The following is a 21,880-nucleotide window of genomic DNA, read 5'->3' as shown; positions in this document are numbered from 1 at the left end:
AGAACAAAGCCATTTTATAGGTTGATGTGGTTGAGGCATTTCCCAATAGGATATTTCATAGAAAGATTTTTCAAGTTTATATTAAAAAATTGAAAAAAACAACTTATAGAAGAGCTACAAAAAATTTTATGTCTTTCACCGTTTTTTTTTTTTAAACAGATAGGAAACACTGACAAAAGACATCTTATGACATTGTTGAGGGTCAAATCTATCAGGAAATCAAATACTGATTCTGTCTGGACCAGGTAGCATAAGTTCTTCAAAGGTCAAGAGCTGAGTCTTTGAATGATTTATCACTGTCACAGCAAAGGGAACTGAGTACACGAAGCCAGGAAAAGTATGAAATAATATTTTGCAGGTTTGGAATTCTCCACTCATAGAATGAAAATGGAATTCTCTGAGGGAGCATACTGTGAAAATATAGAAGAAGGGTTCTGATGTGTACCCAGATACAAGAGAAAATTTCAAATGAAGAGTTTAGAAGTTTTAGTATTGTCTACATAAGTTTAAAGGAGAGGTATACTCAGTGTTTCAGGCTTAGAGGCCCAATCTTTTTCTACACACAGAACATATAACTCAAACCAATCAGTCTCAGAAGAGACTGATTTGGAAAACCACAGTGCCACCTTATTCATTTAGCTTGAGAAATGAACCAGAATACCAGTGTCAGTTTCTGAGACTTTTATTTACTTTTAATATTTAATTCCTTCAGTCTAATCAGACCTAAAGGCTGTTTCTTGTCTTCAAGCTGACTCTGTAACTGTTGCTGTAACCCATATAACTCTCAGAGGGCGTTCTTTTTCCTCAAGTTCAGGGATAAGGAGGCACTTCTACTTTGCCCCAGTTATTATCCACACATATTAATACTACATATATAATTTCTAAAAGTTAGGTTTATGGGGGTAGAAGAAACTGGAGGAAGGTGGTCAAAAGGTACAAACTTAACACTATAAGATAAAGACCAGGGATGTAATGTACAACATGGTGACTATAGTTACCGCTCCTGTACGATTAAAGAGGAAAATTGTTAGAGAAAATCCTGAGAGTTCTCATTACATGGAGAAACTTTTTCCCCCCCTTTTCCCCCCTCCATTTCTTTTTATTATAGCTATATGTGATGATGAGTGTTAACTAAAATTATTTGTGGTAATCATTTCATAAAATATGTAAAGTCAAACCTTTACGATGTACCACTGAAACTCATACAGTGGTATAGGTCAATTACATCTCAATAAAACTCAAAAAAAAAAAGCCACCTAGGTTTAATCTTCTAATAAATCTGGAAAAAAAACACCTAGGTTTAATCTTTTTGAATGTCAGCAAAATTTTATTTTGCTTAGAATATGAGATTTATGCCACAAGAAAAACAAAGCACTACTTTAAAGGGATTTAAAAGACAACTATTTAGTTTATAAGGTGTTTATATTATGAATAATAGTAAAAATAATTTCTAATGAAAAATCAGTGATGACAACAGGAAATTATTAAAGTAACTGAAATAACTAAAAAGTTACCTCTTTTTGGCACAAGGTTCTTCAATATTGCTGTCCCATCTCTGAGACATCACCAAACTAAGCTCCATTTCTTCTTTTTCAATCTGTGGTTCATTTTCTTCATCGTCACTATTTTGGGGATTTTTAGTGTTTCCAAAGAAATGACATGGTGATGGCATCCTATTTCTTCCCCCCTGATATCCGTCATTTTCCAAACCAGCAAGAAGATGTACCAGAGCCTCATCAGGACTACTGTCCACTATAAAACAAGTGAAGCATCACTAACAAATAACTTTCTAAGTAATTCAACAATTCAGATCAATTATAAAACAACAAAATCACAGATGCTGGCACATACTGAAAAAATACAGTTGATGCAAAGACTTCTGTGTTGATGTAGCTCTTTTATCAAAGTGTGATGATCCTTGGACTCTTTGCACTGGAATGATTTTGTGTCCTCGTTAAAAAGAAGATTCCCAGAACCCATCTTCTATTGCCTGAATCAGAACTTCTGAGCTAGGGCCCAGGAAGATGCACTTTAACAAGCTGTCCAAGCTCTTACTGCACAATTAAGGTTGAGGAGCACTAAACCAAATAGGGTTCCCAGTGTTCAAAACAAAATCAAAATACGTAATATATGAATTAATGCTAAGGAAGAAGTGCCTTAAAAACAGTACATGTGAACACCTTATTCTCACTTAAGTTTTTATTTAGCTCACAGGATAGTTAAATGAAACCTGTGGTTGAAAAACACAAGAGAGCTTTAAAGTGGTCAATGACATTACCTAAAAAATCTTCAAGACGACAATGAGATACCACTTCATATGCACTACGCTTGCCAAATCAAGACAAGTAGTAAGTATTGGCAAGGAAGTAGAAGAAAATGTAACATTCCTACATTCCCATCAGACTGTAAAATGGTGCAGCAGCTTTGGAAAAAAGTTTGATGGTTTGTTGAAATGTTCAACATAGTTACCATATGATACAGCAATTCCACTCCTGGTATATAACCAAGTTAACTAAAAACATGTCTACACAAAAACCTATACATGAATAATCACAGCAGTATCATTTGTAATCGCCAAAAAAGTGGAAACAATGCACATATCCATCATCTGAAGAATGGATAAATGAACTCTGGTGTAGCCATATGAGGGAATATTATTCAGTAGTGAAAAGGAACGAAATACTGATACAGGCTACAACTTTGAATGAACCTTGAAAATATTATGCTAAGTGAAAGAAGCCACAAGCAAAAGGTTATATGATTCCATTTATATGAAATGACCCAAATAGGTAAATCCAGTAAAAAAGAGAATAGATTAGTGGTTGCCAAGAGCTGAGAAGAGGGAAGAGGAATGACTGCTAATGGCTATGGGGTTGCTTTTTAGGGTGATAAAAATGTTCTGGAATTAGAGAGTGGTGATGGTTGCATAACACTGTGAACATGATAAAGATCACTAAACTGGGGGCGCCTGGGTGGCTCGGTCGGTTAAGCATCTGCCTTCGGCTAAGGTCATGATCTCAGGGTCCTCGAATCGAGCCCCATGTCAGGTTCCCTGTTTGGCAGGGAGTCTGCTTTTCCTTCTGCCCCTCCTCCCTATTTGTGCTCGCTCTCTCCCTCAAATAAATGAATAAAAATCTTTTAAAAAATCACTGAACCATACACATTAGAAGGTAAATTTTCTGCAATGTGAAATATTTCAATAAAAGGTATTATTTAAAAATATGGCAGGGTGCACCTGGGTGGCTCAGTCAGTTAAACATCCGACTCTTGATTTTGGCTCAGGTCATGATTTCAGGGTCGTGAGATCCAGCTCCACATCATGCTCCACACTCATCAGGGAGTCTGCCTGAGATTCTCTCTCTTTCTTTTCTTCTGCCCCTTCCCCCCAATGCATGTTCTCTCTCTCGCTCTCTCTCTCAAATAATAAATAAATCTTAAATAACAAATAAAATAAAAATCTTAAAAAAAAAAAAGACCATGAAGATGGAGGTTTGTTCTAATCCACAGCTTTTTTCTCTGTAAAATGAGATAATGCACTCCCTATTTACTAAAATATCAGGTTTCAGGTGTACTTCATTGACATTAAAGAAAATGGTTCAAGTATACTATGAAATATAAAGGCAAAAATAAAGGTGTTTGCTTAAAAGAGCCATTTTGGCAAAAATGTCTTTTTTTAAAAAGATTTTACTTATTTGACAGAGTGAGTGAGTACAAGAAGGGGGAGCAATAGGCAGAGGGAGAAGGAGAAGCAGGCTCCCTGCTCAGCAGGAATGTGGGCTTGATCCTATGACCTTGAGATCATGACCTGAGCCACCTAGGCGCCCCCACAAATCTTTTCTTAAACCTAGAATTGCAGTTCATTTTTCCTGTCTCATTCTTAAAAAAAGATTAATATTAGCAAATGAATTACAGATATTTGACTTTCAGATCTTTGACTAACATTAAGATTCCATTTTTGCAACCTTAGGCAAGGGGGAATTTATCTACTGATGATACATTCTATTTGCCTAATGTTATGAAATAAGGATATGTCTCAGTTTCTTTTTCAAAAATTCCTTCATTTTCTCTATGTTCCTCTCTTTCAGCTGCTTATTTTTTCTCTGGATCATTTCTTTCTGCATATGCCATTCATTTATAAAGGAAAAAAGTTTTCTACTCCTGTCTCAAATGTTCTTGATATATGACTGTGTACAATAATTTTGGTATTGTTCCTAGTCAGTCAATTTGTGTTCCATTCAAATGAAAATGAAGATAACAGACAGAGGACACTGTAGAAAGCTGGGAACATGTTTGATACAATAAGAATGAAAAAATGTAAAGTTCACAAAAAAAGAAACAAAATCAGTAAACCAAGCAAAACAAGAGGCATGAAACTCAATGACATCTCACTTTTTGCAATGAAATTTTAAATAAATTTCTGAAAAAGATGTCAATAATTTAGACTATATTAATGAAATGAAATCTAGCAAATGGCTTATGATGCTAATGAAAACGCGTTTAGGCAAAGTAAAAAACACGCAGAAATAATGGTCCTATTCCACCCTAGCCAAAATTAATGGCTTAAAAAGAACTGTCCAGGGAAATTTCTGATACTCATCAAGAAAGAATTACAGTATTTTATTAATGTACTCAACTTTGGAAAGTTTTAACTCAAAATAAATGCATTTTTCCCCAAAGCAATATGGTTTTCCTCCAACCAAAGTGAAGTTAAAAAAAAAAAAAAAAAGCAAAGGAATTATTTTCTTTCACAATTGTTTTTTAGAAAAAAAATGTGCAGAAAACAAAAAACAAAACTAATTCATTTAATTCAAGGCTTCATTTTATACTTACAGTAAGGATTTATTGAACATGCAACATTAACCTCTTCAAACCAAAGGAAAAACACCGCCTCCTCACATAACACACTTTCATTGATTAACATACTGAAATTTACGGTAGAATTGTTACTTACAGAAAACTGGTGACTCACTCAGTCTTTGGGTTAAAGGCTGAAAAGTCTGACTATTTTCCATGAGGTTCAAAATTGCTTCTTCATTAATAAGTGCTTCCTTCACTTTGTGTGTAGTGTGACCTTAAGATGACGAAGAATACAGAAAGATTAAAGCAATAGCTTAAATATAAAATTTATTGTTTATAATTTGTGTAAATTAGGAAGCATGATGATGCAAACCTATTTAAAATTTTTAAGTGTTAGTGCTGTATGTTAAATAAAAACACAATTAAACTTAGTAAAAGACATAGGAATATCTAACCAGTCACATGGAGTAATTAAAAAAGAAAAAAAAAAAAACAAAAACCCAGGGGTGCCTGGGTGGTACAGTCGGTTAAGCTTCTGACTCTTGGTTTCAGCTCAGAACATAATCTCAGGGTCTTAAGATGGAGACCCACAGTGGGCTCTGTGCTCAGCAAGGAGTCTGCTTAAGACTTCCTCTCCCTCTCCCTTTGCCCCCCCCTCCCGCTCGTGCTCACGTGTGTGCACACACACTCTCTCAAAAATAAATAAATCTTTAAAAAGAATTTTAAAAATTAAAAAAAAAAAACCAAAAAAAACCCCTCAATCTGTGAATCACTAAATATTTACAATTTCTACTTAACATTATCTGAGTTCTTAAGCAGTGCCTTAAAAAAAAATTTTTTTTAAGTATGAAGACAGGAAAAGAAATAAAATTGTTATTTACAGAGGGCTCTATACACAAAAAATCCAATAGAAAAGACAAACTATTAGTGCTAATAAAAGTTGCTGTATATAAGATTGATATACAAAGGTCAGTGAAGTTCCTATGTACTAGCAAGTAGAAGATATAATTTTTCAAAGATAAACTTATAATTGCAACAATTATAAGGCACCTGGAGTATATCTAAGATAGCAAATTTTACAAAGAAAATGGCAAAACTCTATTGAAAGATATGAAAGAAGACCAAGTAAAATGAGAAATACATCACGTTCATAGATAAGATGATGTGGCTTTATTAAAGATTAAAAATGTTTCTAAATCAGTCTAAAAAATTCAATAAATTCCCAATAAAATCTGAACAGCATTCTTCCCAGAAATGAACCACCTGATCCTAAAATTAATACAGAAGAGTTTCTTTAAAAGATCAAGAGTAGACAAGACAATTTTGTAGTTGAACAAGATCTTCCCCTGATATATATCAATACTTATAAATCAACAGTAATTACAACAATATACTAACATAGGAGAACATGACTGAGATGGAAGAATTCAGTGGGAAAAAAATTTTGCAGTAAATATGTTGGAACAACTAGCTATTTACATTTAGAAAAATATGGGGGGCTTGGGTGGCTCAGTCTGTTAAGTGTCTGGCTCTTGGTTTCAGCTCAAGTCATGATATTGAGCCCCGATTCTCTTTCTCCCTCTGCCCCTCCCTCTCTTATAGATAAAATTAGATCCTTATTATATATACAGGTAAAATTTCAGATAAGTGTAAGACCTAAATGTGAAAAACCAAACTGTAAGCACACGTAAGCCGTAGGGATGAAAACCTGCATTACATCACGAAAGAGAAGGACCCAACAGAAAATGAGCCAAGAGCATGAATAAGCAATCCTCAGATAGATACACAAATGCTCAAACTTACTAGTAATCAGGAAATGCAAATTAAACTAAGGAGATACCAGAATGGCAAAAAATTTTTACTATTTGATACTATCAAGTGTCATTGAGGATATAGGGAAATATAAGCTCTAGTACACTGTGGGATTATAAACTTAGGTACGATCATTTTACAGAGCAATTTTACAATATGGCATTACTACTATAATGTGATACTTTTATTATTAACATACCTCAAAATCTGAAAAATGGAACTCTAAAAATAACAGGGCTTACAAGGGGGGAAAAGGTTAAGGCAAAATTTATACAACTTTGTAACCAGAACACTAATAAAATCAATAATTGGTACCTGAGGAGATAACTCTGATCAGTCAGGCAGGCAGCCAGTGTGGCTGGAGGCTGTCATAGTGGATATTAAAATGTACAGGAAATAATAGTATGGAAATGCTGGATACATTTTGATTAGAATGCAGCTGGCAGACACTAAGACAAAGCAAATGCAAGCAGAATTCTGAGCCACTAGGTTGCCAAAGAGGTGAGCTCAGGAGACCTCAGGTGCAACCTGCCATAAGCCAGACATGGCACAATGCTGGGACTCAACTCCTAGAGAGAGAGGAAGCCCTGGGTGTAGATGCTCATTTTGAGTTGTAGTTAAATATAGTCAAAAGTGCCTCTGCTGCTAATGCAGCAGTGTAAAGGAGGCTTTTTCATTCCTGCTGAAAGCTGTAAATTCTACTCCTGCTATTCTGGCTTCCCTTGCCTAGAAAAATTGCATATGAAACAATGTGACTTTGGAGTAAAACTTTCACTATTCTTTAATTTACCAATCATGTATAATCTAACCACTACAGAAACCCTGTTAGAACAGATGTTATCTAGTTAGAGTACTTACACCCTAAGACCTGGCAAATTACACTTCTATATGTTTTCTATAGAGAAACTCTTGCCACAAGATGACAAAAATAACACTATTAATAACAGTGCAAAAGCGAAAACGATCTAATAGCTGTAGAGAAGCATATAAATGTGTTTAGTCTTACAAAGGAACACTATTCAGCAGCTAAAATGAGTGAACTAGAAACATGTATGAACAAGGATAGATTTCAAAATTATAATGTTGACATAAAAGATAATCAACATCATTAGTAATGAGGGAAATGATAATTAAAACCATAATGAGATGCTATTTCACACACATTAGGATGGCTATATAAAAAACACAAGAAGTGTTCGTAACAATGCAAAGTCACTGGAACCTTCACATATTGCTGGTGGAAATGTAAAACAGTGTAGTCACTTTGGACTACATTAAATTAAGTTCATTAAAAAGTTAAATGCAAGTATACCAAGTGACCCAGCAAATCCATTCTTGGTGACTCTCAAGAAAAATGCAAATATACAACTACACAAAGACTTACATATAAGGTTCATAGCAGCATTATTCTTCAGAGTCAAAAAAGTGAAAACAACTCAAATATCCATCAACTGATGAATAAATTAACAAAATATGGTAATATCCATAAAACACAATACTATCTGGTAATAAAATTTAAAAAACTGAAATACTGATAGATACAATATGGATGAACTTGAAATATGCTAAATGAAAGAGGACATAAAAGATCACATATTGTGTAATTTCATTTATATGCTGTATCTAGAAAAGGCAAATCTTGAAAGATAAGAAAGTGGATTAGTGGTTACTTCAGGTTGGAGGTGGGAACAGATGTGACTGCAAATGGACACAAGGAATCTTCTGAGGTGAAGGAAATGTTCTAAAATTGAATTACGGGGATGTTTGCACAACTCTAAATTTACTAAATCACTGGATTGTACACTTGAAGATTTTTTGTTTTTATTTATTTGTCAGAGAAAGAGGGAGACAGCACGAGCAGGGCGAGTGGAAGGCAGAGCAGGCAGAGGGAGAAGCAGGCTCCCCACTGAGCAAGGAGCCCGATGCTAGACTTGATCCCAGGACCCTGGGATCATGACCTGAGTGGAAGGCAGATGCTTAACCGACTGAGCCCACTCAGGTGTCCCTGAATTGTACACTTAAAATGAGTGCGCTTCATGTAATACAAATTATACCTCAATTAAATTAATTATTGACTGATTAAGTAGGTTTCACACCCAGCATGGAGCCCAACATGGAGCTTGAACTCACGACCCAAAGATCAAGACCTGAGCTGAGAACAAGAGTCAGATGCTTACCTGACTGAGCCACCCGGGTGCCTCCTCAATTAAATTATTTTAAAAATGTTGAATAAAAAAAGCAAGTAGTTTAATTTATGTCAAGTAGAACACCATTTATGTAAAACTGAAACCTAAAATAGCAGTATATATTATGGACATACATACATAAGAAAATATAAGATCATATATGGTAACAATTTACACCAACTTTAGAATAGTGTTTACCTCTAGAAATGAAGGAAATGTAAAGGAATGGGAGAAACTTAGCTAACTCAACCAAATACTAGTATCTCAGTGCCAGACATACAGATGTCTATTATAGTATTTTCTGTATACTTGCAAAGAAAACCTCACCTTTGCTCAACTCTGTATCTTTGTGGACTTCTACCATATTAGCTGGTGTACACTGAAGAATATCAGGAGACAGAACTTCAGAGTGCAATGTTAACTCAGCAGAGAACTCCTGAGATCCATCGCTGTAGTCCACGGATCCTGATAATGTTCTGCTTAATTAAAACATACCCTTTATAACAAACTAGATAACAAAGCAATAAAATTAGTTCTGAGATCTGTAATAAATAACCACTTACACAGAGAAATCATTCTGTTTGAGAATTTCCTGAAGTCTCTTCTGAAAATTTTTTTCACTTTCTGTTGCTGGCACAAACCTGCGATCTTTGAATTTTAAAAGTGCATTAAAACATGTAGATAACGAATGAAATATTTTCCTTTCTCTTAGAGCAGCTTTTAAAATGGTAACAATTTCCTATCTTTTTCTTGACACATATAATACCACATAAAAGTAGCCCTATTATAAAATCAAACAAAAGAGAAATGGTTGTTATTGAAGCTATAAAATTAAGCACTTAAAGTCAGTTTAAGATTAAGTTCTATAATTATAACTTAAATCTAAAACAAAAACATTATTCTCTACCTATAAATGTGTCACACACTCTGAACCTAGAAATTTCCCCCTTATAAAATATTTCTTAGAAAGCACTCAAAATTTATCATAGCATTTTTAGTGTCCAAGACTTAATAAAAATTTTAATTGTACTTTATACTGTATACTTTAATGTATACTTACTACTATATTTCAAATATATTTACCTTCTGAATTATGCCTTTTATTCTTTTACATATAATTCTTTTACTTTTATTTAAAAATTTTTATTGCATTCATGGCATTTATTTAAGCCCCTTTTTTGAATGTAGAATTTAGTAATACATAAAATGAGTATTTTCTTCAGAGCTGTACAAGATGATCAAAGTGAGAATTTATAGGACAAACCCAGAAAATAGTTTAAAACCTCAAAATGTTCAAAGCTTAATGAACAAAATATAGTGTTTCTAAGTTGGGACTTGTATCTTCTGTGAGTATTCTAGGTCATTTGGAAATACAAAAGGCTAGAACATACTAGAAAATAGAAAAAGAGCAAAGAGGTGGACAAGAAGACAAGGTAAGGTGAAAACCAAGGACAATGAATATGCCAATTTCTATGGGGATAGGGGGTGTGGGTGGAGGGAAAGAACAAAGAGTGACACTTTGGAGGTAAAGAATTACAGTTCAGAGCGATGACAATAGGAAAAAACTAGAACATTTAAAGGTAATTTGAGAAGTAAAATTTAATGTCAAGGTAAAAACTCAATGGCTTAAACTTTTCTATAGAATATCTAATGTAAAAAAAAAAAAAATCACCAGAGTACTATTAGAGTTATACCTTGTGATTCGGGTTGGCTAATTTGAGAAGTTTCATTTCTGTTTCTTCGCCGTTGCTTTTCATCTTCCCATATGGCCTGCAGACCAGGGTTTCCACCAATTTGAGCTATAATCACAATAATACTTCAATACGACAAGGATCAAAGTGAAAAATACTTGCTCAGAAAAAGAATTCCAAAATTAAAAAAAAAAAAAAATACTGCCTCAAAAAAAATTACCTGCTTTGTGTAATAAAATGACCAAACATTCCCAATCTACATTATTACATTACTTCTTTTTTAGCTTTCTTCCTACTGGCTCCCAAAAACCCAGCAAATGAGTAAGATTCAAACATCTGACGACAGCCAATACACCTAAGAGTCCCCTGCCTGGTACATAACCTGAAAACTAAGAAATTAAAAGGCAGAGTATATGAAATTCTTTTATGATGGCTAATGTATTTAGTATCTTACCTTAGGCTCACGTCTATGCAAACATACATACATGAATGAAAATATTAATGAAAAAATAATGACCATCTCATCAGAGGTACAGAAGAAATCTCCATAACACTTTGCATCCTCCTTCTGTAACATGTTACTTCTCTACTAATGTTTTCTTCCCTACTTTTTCCAATCTACTTTGGTCATTAAATTTTAAAAATAAAACACATATTAATAATTGTGCATATACCTTCAATGTCCAGCCGATTTAAGATATCAGCAGCTACAGCATCCACTTCTAATTCACATGTACTCTGCGGTTCAACACCTTCCAGTATTAAAGAGCTGTATTAAGAAATAATCAAAAATAAAATAATCAGGGATGCCTGGCTGGCTCAGTCAGTAAAGCATGCAACTCCTGATCTTGGGGCTGTGAGTTCAAGCCCCACATTGGGCAGAGACTACTTAAAAAATAAATAACAGATTTAAATAAATAAATAAATATGTATATATGTATGTATCACATAACAGCAAATTTTCTGAAGACTTTTCTTATATAATTTTTCATGTTTAGTGATATTACAGTAAGTCACAATTATTCATGACACAATTGATACTGTGTGTGTACATAAAAAGAAATAAAAAACAGGAAAAGAAAAATACAAAAGCTGTTCTATTGACAACTCTACTGAGGTCCTTTTTCAGTATATTTTACATATTTTGGTTCACTATATTTTATATATCAAGAATGTACAATGTTTTAGCATGTGGGTCATATCCAGGGTAGAATGGGATTAGATAACAGAGGGACAACAGAGGGATACAGAAACTATATATATTTGTAATCACTTGCCCAGAGGCAACCCCCTCAGCAATCATAGACGGCTGTAAAAAATGAGGACAAAATATGCTCAAGAGATAAGGGGAAGTGAGCATACTGAAAAGTGGGCAAATAATATTTTCTCCCTGTCCTCAACTACTGCTGAGCTGAGAAATGCTTTAAAAGTCTCCAAAACTACAGAACTGAGAAACCATATGAGTTCCACAGTGGGATCATAGCTAAGAAGTGGTGATACCACAAGGCCATTAATTCTTATGAAAACTACAGAGGGTTGTTCCCCACTAATGTTCTTTTACTCAAAAGCATTTTTTTTCCCATCAGAGCTATGAAAAGGATTAGGAAGACTTCACATTACTGTCCCTGTTTGATAGAATGAACGTACAACATCTAATGTGGATACCAGTTTGCTCATTCCAAAATTTAGATCTCCTATAAATATGGACCTCAAATGAAAAGGAGAACTTTTACGAGAAAGTGGGTGATGGCAGATTTCATTAATATTTTTAATTGAAAGATTTTATGTTTTAAGAGAAACATATTAGTTTTCCATTGTCTATCCCTAAGGAAATCCCTATATGTATATACATATATGTGTAGATACAAAACACATACATATATCTTTTTACCATTGATACAGAAGGGACATATTAGCCAACCTATCACAATATATCCCTTTTACTTTCAGAAAAAGTAATTATCAATGTAGTTTGTGTTTTTTTATTCATATAATTTAATAAAATCAGTTTTGTCATGAATTGAAGTAGTAGATAAAATAGTTTTTGGTCAACAGTTTTCTCTTTTTACCAAAAAGTTTCACAATTTTTACAAGAATTATACTGTAAATGTCAATGGTGAATATACCAGGAGTAGTATATTTGTGATAAAAGAAGGGAACAATAACATAAAAAAAATGCAATCTCATAGTAAAAATTTACAACTATTTCTTGCCCTTATTACAAAACTACTTCAGACATTCAGAACTGGAAGTGTTCCTAGGAAAAGAAAGTAGTTTTCACAATTAAAAATTTGTTTCCAGTAGATAGAAAAACCATAAGTAAAAAATTTGAGTCAGCAAAACATGTAAACCATTCATTATAGTCATGAAAAGTACATAAGCAATATGATCGTAACTAGACAATTGTGCCGCTCTGAACATTTCTGTTCCTAGCTTAACAAAACAGACCTACTAATTAGAATCCGAGGGTGGAGCTCAGACACCTATAATTTTAAAAGTCTCTTCAGATCAATTGATGGGCAGCCAGTGTTGAGATTATTGCAGTAAGACTTGACTTTTGTGGATTCAACACTCTGGCAAAGGACCCTGAAGGTCCATGATATGTGGTAATTTACAATGAGTTAACAAGTAGGGTTAGTAGAACTGATAACTCAGCACTCTCATCTCTTATGAGTTTGCTGCTACTTGTCATGGTCCTTGTAATAATATTTGTGAGGGAATATAAAACATTTCTTTGCTTAAAAAAAAAAAAAGGTACCCACCAAGAAGGTGATAACAGCACTGGGGACAGAAATGAGACTGTAATAAAATCTAAGAGTACTAAAACCATGGCAAAATTTTTTGACATTATGTTATTTGTACTTGGTGAAACAATGGATTCTCATGTTTATTACAATATAAGCATCCCCAAAATACAAAAATGTGGGATAATCTGAGACAAAAATATATAGCTATCCTGTATTTACTATAAATTCTGAGTACCTTGTCTAATTTCACTAGTTTGCCTACTCCTATCTTTGCTCATAATGTATCAGTTAAGAATAAAATAGGCTCCCCAAAAACATTCTAAATTGCAAACTTTTCATTATATTGGTTTCCGCAAACTTACTTCTAACCAGTAAAGCTTTGCTATGACCTAACTAGAAAGATGGTTGCTTATAAATGGATTTCAAATACTAATAAACTCTGCTCTCATTTGATCAGGCAAAACACAAGTTATTAAATATAGAACTTTGAAAACTAAAGGCTCTAGTGAATAGGTAAAGTCCTTGGATCAAATTGACGCGCTCCAGTTTCAGAGAGATAGAGGAACTGTATCACAGACATAAAAATGAAGGTAGCAAGTAGCTTCTTAGTCACTTTGCCCTGGACTGATTAGAACTTGAATTTGAAGTGGTAAATAATATTCTGTCTAAACTTAATACCATTTCAACATGACTAAAAAACAATTCTGCTGTATCTGAGAAGGAACCAAGAAGTACACATGTATGCATATGTGAACGTGCATGTGAATGTTTATCAAAAAGTCCTAATACTTGTTAAGGTCAATCAAGAGGTAAGGCGAGTCACTGTGCATATCACTTAGAATTCCTCAAAGTTCATTCTGGTACAATTATTTCTGTCATAAGACAATGTATTTCTATCATTATTTAGTGAGATTCTTTCTCAACTTTAGGTATTAAAAACCCAAGTAATTCTAAAATGTGGAAATTCCGTGAAGGATATATTAGGATCTTAAACAACATAAACTTTAAACAAATATTTTTATGATAGTTTATCTTCAGTTGCTTTTTAAATTCACACTTTCTTATTATGAAATAAAACATAAATCATTTAACTAAAACCTTTTTCTGTCTTGCACTGTTCATGAAAATTACCTACTTAAAAAAGCATCAGGTGACATATGTGAAATGAGGAAGACCATAATTATCTTGCTAATACCCAACTGATAAATAGAAGGATCAAGAAAGCTTGAGCAAACTTTGTGGTATAAAACAGATACCCTTCTGAATTCTATGCATAAAACTATTACTGATAATTTAGATATGTACTAATTACATATCTGCTTTATGGTAGGGAAATCTAAACACTTGGAAAATGTTACTTCCCCCAGAAAGCCTAATAAATAATACACTTGGTCAAAAGAAATCACAAACTATATTATTCATACACAGTATGTCAACCTACTTTTTTTCATAAAAACATTTAGAAATTTGGGGGTCATTTTTATTAAAAATATTTGCTATTTACATTTTAAATTGTTATTTTACTATGTGATTTTTATTTGACAAGTTATAGGATATCAATTTACAATGCATAATGAAGACAGATGTTGGAGAGAAGTATAAAAATTTATACCCAGATTACTTTTATTAGTTAGGTATTAAGTAGGTCTATTTTCATCCTATTTCCAAGGTCTGTTTTTTAAACCTGTGATTCCATTAACATACTAATGTTGACATTTGCTTCTCTGACAAACTTATAATTAAAAAAAAAAAATATATATATATATATAACATTAAGATTAAATTATAGTAACCACTGATTTCTGAATACAGTAGGATATACATAAATAGGTTTGTTTTTTTTTCCTTTACAACATTAACTAACCTTGGTATTTCATCTTCTTCCCACCGAAATAAAGTACCAGTAAGAGAATTTCCTGGTAGTCGATCCTTGCAAGACCCAGTTGTATGCAATGGATCACCTAGGAATAGAAAGGTAAAAGGGGATAAGTTCTACTTTTAACCTGCACACAATTACCCTGTAAGTAAAACAATATATAACCTGTATGACTAGTTCCTAAAATTGTGTCCTTAAAATGCATACACACACAGGAATGCATATGCACAGCTGAGAACAATGTTTCCAAACTAAGAGGGGACGAAAGTATTTGCAATATGGATATGAGAGAGAAACAGATACAATACTTAGATACTGGAATAAAAGTATGACACATTTAAGTGGCTATTGTGATAGGTATGATTAAAATTTCATTTTGAAAATAATGAATTAAGAATTTTTATTGACTTTAAATTCCTAGGGTATTCTGTATGAATCTCCACTAAAATTCTAGGGGAAATCAGATTTCAGATAAGAGTCAAAACATACTTTAACACTAATCCCTGAACAAAAAAATATCCAACACATTCCAGAAGTGATGGCAGTTAACAATGAGTGGAAACCTGGGGCAAATGCAAATACAATTTGACCAGCAGTGGAAGAAGGAACTATGCATGTTTGCTTAGTTGTCTAGGTTTCAGGCATTGAGTCCTGGAGTCATACTTTGAAGTAGTCTCTAAATTTTAGCAACTTTTCTGTGATCTCTTGTGGGAATTTAAATTCTAAGAGAAAGCTTAAAAAATGAGTAGCATGGAAAGAATCCTAACATTAAGAAAGATAACTAAATTTGTAATCTTTTCCAGCTAAATTTAATACTTTTTGTTTGTGGTTGTTTTAAGTAGGCACCATGCCCAGCGTGGAGCCCAACATGGAGCTTGAACTCATGACCCTGAGAACGAGACCTGAGCTCACATCAAGAGCCGGACACTCAATCAAGATCAAATCAAATTTGATCTTATTTGATTAGCTTGATTGTAAAATAGTGTAATTAAGACTGAAATCAGGTATTACCATCTTTGCTATATCAATAAAACACATATCAAAACATGTTAAGTGATCTTACATACCTTCAGAAGTTTTTAAAGACTTTGCTGTTAGGTGGCTAGGGCATTAATATGAAATTACTTTGTAAGCTGTAAATTACCGTATTATTTTCTAATTAATTTATATGAAAAAAGAATCTACACAAATTTACTGATTCAAAGTTATTGATAACATTATAAAAATTTACATTTTACCTACTTTGTATGCATTGTTTTAGCATATTTCCCTAAAGAACATGGAAACTCCCTTTTATATATATATATATATGTATTATACATATATATATATAAATAAAAATAATTTTTCAATTGTGGATGGTAAAAAATGTAATATAAAATACCTCTGTGGTGCTCAAAATATTTACTCTATTTACTTTATATACTTCACCTTAACAACTACAGTAATTAGCACCATTTCCATTTCATCTGACACCTGATTATATAACTGCAATACTGAGAAAAAACTGTATATGCATATATAATATTAAAATTTCTAAATCTTTTTTACTTTTGAATTTACTCTATTTTCAAAAGACTACATTACGTACATTAACTTGTCTTATAAAATAAAAATTTTAAGTTATGCATATATATGTAATATATATTAATTTACCATAAGAAGGTAACCGTCAATTTAACTGTAATGTGTCTGAGAAACATGATAAAATAAAGAAGTGATTCACTTATTCTTTCCATGATTTCACTATAACCTTTTATACAAAACAAGCAAAACAAAACAAAACAAAACCTGAGGGCCATTTAGTATAATGAATTAAAATTTATATTTTAATTCATCATACTTGCATCAATTTCCCTGCTTTTAATTTCCCCTAACTAAATTTCATGTATTCCTGCCTTTGAATTGTAAAAATTTTCCCTCTCTTGAAAAAAATTCCTTCTAATTAACATTCTAATACTCATCTAACTTCTATTAACTAAAATAAATGGCTTACATATATTTTGACAACTCAAACTGTTCTCTTGCTTTTTTCCTACTGGAAATAAACTTTTGTTAAAATTACCTCCTTTTCCTATAAATACCTCCTGTTCATAGTCTAGAATCTTTTCCATTCCTGAATCCTAACTGAACTCTCATCTGTATTTGATACTGATAACCAACCTGTTATATTCCTTTATTCCCCCAATAACCTTTCTATTTTGGTATAATTTTACATTTATACAGAAGTTGCAGGGGTAGTAGAGAGTTTCTATGTATTGCTCACCAGGTCTCCCCTAATGTTAACATTTTACGATGGTACATCTGTCAAAATAAAGAAACTGACACAGACACATCAATATTAACTAAACTGCATGATTTATTTGAATTTCACCAATTTTTCCACTGTTGTCCACTTTTTGTTTCAGGATCCAATCTAGGACGCCACATTGCATTTAGTTATCCCGTCTCCCTAAGTTTCCTCTGGTCTATTTCTCAGTCTTTTTTTCATGGCCTTGAGAATCATGAGTACTGGCCAGGTAACCTGCAGTATGTCCCCCTACATCTGGGTTTGTCTGATGTTTTTCTCACCATTAGACTGTGGTAATGGGTTTCTGAGGTATCACAGAGATGAAGTGTCCTCCTCGTCACCTCATGTGAGGGGGTACACAATATCCACATGACACCACTGAGGATGTTAACCTTCAACAACTGGTTAAGGTGTAGTTCTATGGGTTTGATAAACATATAGACCCATGCAGTATCGTACAGAATAATTCCTTCACCCTAAAAGTTTCCCTGTACATTTGTTTTGCAGTCAATACTCCCCTCTCTTCCAATCCCTGGCAACCACTAATATGTTCTCTATTTCTATAGGTTTGCCTTTTCAGAATGTTATATGAATGAAATCATCCAATTAGTGGCCTTTTGGGTCTGGCTTCTTTCGCTCAGTAAAAAGCATTAAAGATTCATCAATGTTGTATGAATCAGTAGCTTGATGCTTTTTATTGATGAACAGTATCCGTATCCCATCGTATGGTTATATCAGTTTATCCTGCCCCAATGAGCGGACATCTTGGTTACTTTAGACTTCTAGCAATTATGAATAAAGCTGCTATAAACATTTGCATACAGGTTCTTGGGCAGACATAACTTTTAAATCACTTGGGTAAATGCAGAGGAGGGCAATCGCTGGGTCATATAGTCTACACGTAACATATGAGAAACTGCCAAACTGTGCTCCAAAGTGGTTGCACTATTTTGCATTCCCACTGGCAATGAATGAGAGTTACCATTGTTCCACATCCTTACCAGCATGTATTGCTAATTTTTTTGATTTTAGCCATTCTAACAGATATGTAGTGGTAGGTCTTTGTGGTTGTAATTTGCACTTCCCTAAAGATATATAATGTTAACAATCATCTTTTCACGTGTTTGCCATCATTACATCTTCTTCGTTGCTAGTATCTGTCCAGGTCTTTTGAACTTTATTTTTTAAAGATTTACTTATTTGAGAGAGCTTGAGCATACATGCACATGCTGGTGGAGGGGCAGAGGGAGAGATTCTTCAAGCAGACTCCATGCTGAGCGTGGGGGGTGGGGAGGGCTCGATCCCACAACCCATGAGATCATGATTCAAGCTGAAAGCAAGGTCAGATGCTCAACCGACTGACCAACCCAAGCGCCCCTCTTTTGATCATTTTTAATTGGGTTGCTTGCTTTCTTACTGTTGAGAGTTCTTTATATATTCTAGAAGCAAGTACTTAATCTGATATGGAATTTGAAAATGTTTTCTCCCAGTGTGTGACTATTATTAATAGTATTTTCCACAGAGCAAAAGTTTTTAACTTTGACAAAATCAATTCAGTAGTTTTTCTTTTCATGGATCGTATTTTTGTATCTTACCTAGAACCTCATTGCCAAATCCAAGGTCAGGCAGATTTTCCCTTTGTTTTCTTCTGTAAGTCTGATAGTTTTACATTTCACATTGAAGTCTAAGATCCATTTTAAATTAATTTTTATATAAGGAGTGAAGTATGGTTCTTTTATTTTTGTTTTCTGGCATCCAATGATTCCAGCACCATTTGTTGAAAAAACTATCCTTTCTTCACTGAATTACAGCTGTACCTTTGCCAAAGATAAGTTGATGTTATTTTTGTGGGTCTATTTCTGGGTTCTCTTTTGTTCCATCGGTCTACATGTCCATCCTTTTACCAATACCATGTGCTGTCTTGATTACTATAGCTTTATAATAAATAAGTCTTGAAATTGGGTAATGTGATTCCTTAAAGCTTTACTCTTGAAAATCTCTACACTGCCCCCCTCCCCACACCAAAAGAAGGATCTCCCAGAAATAACAAAGCCCTCACAAGAATTTGGGGAAACAATTCCTGTAGGGAAGAAAGTCAAGCAGTGAAATTCTCTCTCTCCTGCCTTTCTTATATCTTCTCTCTTCTTGCCTTTACTTTCTAGTCTTTTTCTCTATGGAGACAAAGAAAGATACTGGGCAGATAGCCTACTTCATCCTTTATTAGATGATTTCTACCTTGGGGATCCCATGGACCATTTACACAACTTGGTTTATATAGAATTTTATAAAATTCTAAGATTTTGAAATAATGAGAAAAATTGGCATTTAGTAAACTGTAAGTTGTTATCTAAAACAGATTATTATCTAGAATTAGTTATGAACAAATGAATTATTTTGGTGTACTTAAAAGGGAAGTCATATGTTGGTCTCAATGCTTCAATTTTTGTGCAACTAAAAAGTGTAATACTTAATATAAGTTGTCAATATAAAACAATCTCCTTTCAGAAGTAGTATTACTACATCTAAATTGTTTCACATAGGGTATTATTAGTATCATGGAGAGACACGAAAAACACAACTATAAGTGAATATAACATTATATATTAAAGCATTGTAAATAGCATTGTATTTGATAAGGATTCTGAATTACAGTTTTTCAAATTGCATCTATAATCCCAACATTCGAATTCTTTGTAGGTCTTTGGTGCATGTGTGTGCGCACATGCAATGCGCACATCAAGTGTTCGCTAGGTTTTGCTCATAGAGACAGTTTTCTTGTGTGACTGGTATATTCTAAACTGTGTGAACATACTATATTTGAAATGTAATTTTTAGGAATAATTTAAGACCTGTAATAAAGAAAATTCTTCTACTGTACTAGAGGAATTTGCCTCCACAGGATCTGAGTGTATGACCAGACCATCACCACCTCAGATCAAGTTCTAGATCTGCGAATTTCTTTATTCCCAAGGAATTCAAACTGTGTTGAAGTGTCTCAAAGGTTGTTCCACTTCCTAGTTTGTAAGGGCATCTTACCCAAGAAGACCCTGGATTTTGCTTCTGCCTGTCTCATTTGGTAAGGCTGTCTCAATGGAGGCTCCAAATTCTCCAGGATGAGCAAACCCCTCAGGGCCAAGGTTGATTTTCAGCACTGTATTTCTTCTTTTGGCCAGTCTTTCTTTATTGTTTTGTATCTCTTTGATGCATTTAAGATTTTTTTTTAATCTTCCTAGACTTTAAATTGTTTTTAATAGGACAGTTGATTATAATAACTTAGCCCACTACTTAGGGGGAAAAAAAATCCTGCCTGGTTACTTTTCAGAGCACAGTTTGGGTATTGTATAAGAAATGTAAGAAGTTAAACCAAAAAGAATAGCCAGTAAACTATGAGATAAAAAAAAAAAAAGCTAGCCTCTGGTTTAAGCTTGGCAGTGAAGGAAAAGAAATATTAAACTGTTAGAAAGGACAATAGCATTGTCAGAAAAAAAATGTTGGGTTCATTTTGTTTCAAGCAGAAGAGAAAGAATTCAATGAGAACAAAAACAAAAGATGCTAGACCATCTGACCCAGAAATTCTATTCCTAGGTATGTGCCCAAGAGAAGTGAAAATATATGGCTACACAAATATCTGTGCATGAATGTTCAAAGCAGCTTTGTTCGTAACAGCCAAAAAGTGGAAACCCCAAATTTCCATCAGTTGATGAATCGATGAACAAAATGTAGTATGCTCATAAAATAGAGTATTATTTGGCCATAAAAAGGAATGAAACACTAACAGATGTTACAACATGGATGAACCTCGAAAACATTCGGCTAAATGAAAAAAAAAAACCCATATGATTCCACTTATGGGAAATACGCAGTCTGGCAAACACAAAGAGACAGAAAATAGATTAGTGGTTGCTCAGGGGTGGGAGGCATGGAAGGATTAGAGGTGACTACTGAAGACTGCAAGGTTTCCTTTAGAGGTGTTGAAAATGTTTGTGAATTTGACTGTGGTGATGGTTGTACAACTCTGTGACTATACTAAAATGAATTGTTCATTTTAGATGAGTGAGTTGTATGGTACGTGAGTTATATTTCAAAAAGTTATTACCAAAAAACTTTTTAGATTCTTTTCCTGATAAACCCTAATTACCATTTTGCGTATTTCTTCTTATTCTTTATCCACTCAGCAGTTATTTTCTAAATATGTGTTACTTTATAAATCAATTACGTAACACTTGTTTCAAAGCTTTAATTTGAACTTGGGAAATTAACCTTACTTTTCCTTCTCGCTTTTCGGAACTTGACAGCAGCCAGATTTATTAAATTCATTCCATAGAGATTGTAGTCAATGAACAGCTGTAGGAGGTAGGGAATATGCGCTTCATGAGGCTGGTAAAATTTATTCATTATGGCTCCACTTTGCAAAAGTTCACATATCCTAAATTAGAAAAAAAAGTTATATCATAAAATTATGGTTCCTAAAATGTTAAGTG

General features: G+C 33.5%; 1 protein-coding gene across 5 annotated transcripts in view; it reads right to left on the bottom strand.

Annotated features, from left to right (window-relative positions):
• The window catches only part of REV3L (REV3 like, DNA directed polymerase zeta catalytic subunit), a 170,355-nt gene that overhangs the window by 84,632 nt on the left and 63,843 nt on the right, over positions 1 to 21,880 (bottom strand). For 3 of the 5 annotated variants that reach the window (XM_044388809.3, XM_044388810.3, XM_044388811.3), the window contains 8 exons: positions 21,665 to 21,825; positions 15,098 to 15,194; positions 11,161 to 11,255; positions 10,490 to 10,594; positions 9,359 to 9,443; positions 9,123 to 9,274; positions 4,952 to 5,071; positions 1,515 to 1,752 (listed from right to left, as the gene is read on the bottom strand). In XM_044388809.3, coding sequence (XP_044244744.1) covers positions 1,515 to 1,752; positions 4,952 to 5,071; positions 9,123 to 9,274; positions 9,359 to 9,443; positions 10,490 to 10,594; positions 11,161 to 11,255; positions 15,098 to 15,194; positions 21,665 to 21,825 — 1,053 coding nt within the window. Of the gene's footprint in view, positions 1 to 1,514; positions 1,753 to 4,951; positions 5,072 to 9,122; positions 9,275 to 9,358; positions 9,444 to 10,489; positions 10,595 to 11,160; positions 11,256 to 15,097; positions 15,195 to 18,994; positions 19,198 to 21,664; positions 21,826 to 21,880 lie in introns of those variants that run through there. The other 2 variants (XM_026511625.4, XM_048226106.2) reach the window with 2 other exon arrangements.

The sequence above is a fragment of the Ursus arctos genome, unplaced genomic scaffold (genome assembly GCF_023065955.2).
Source record: "Ursus arctos isolate Adak ecotype North America unplaced genomic scaffold, UrsArc2.0 scaffold_13, whole genome shotgun sequence".
Taxonomy (NCBI): domain Eukaryota; kingdom Metazoa; phylum Chordata; class Mammalia; order Carnivora; family Ursidae; genus Ursus; species Ursus arctos.
Note: the sequence above shows the minus strand (reverse complement) of the source record. Positions and strands in the feature narration are given on the sequence as shown.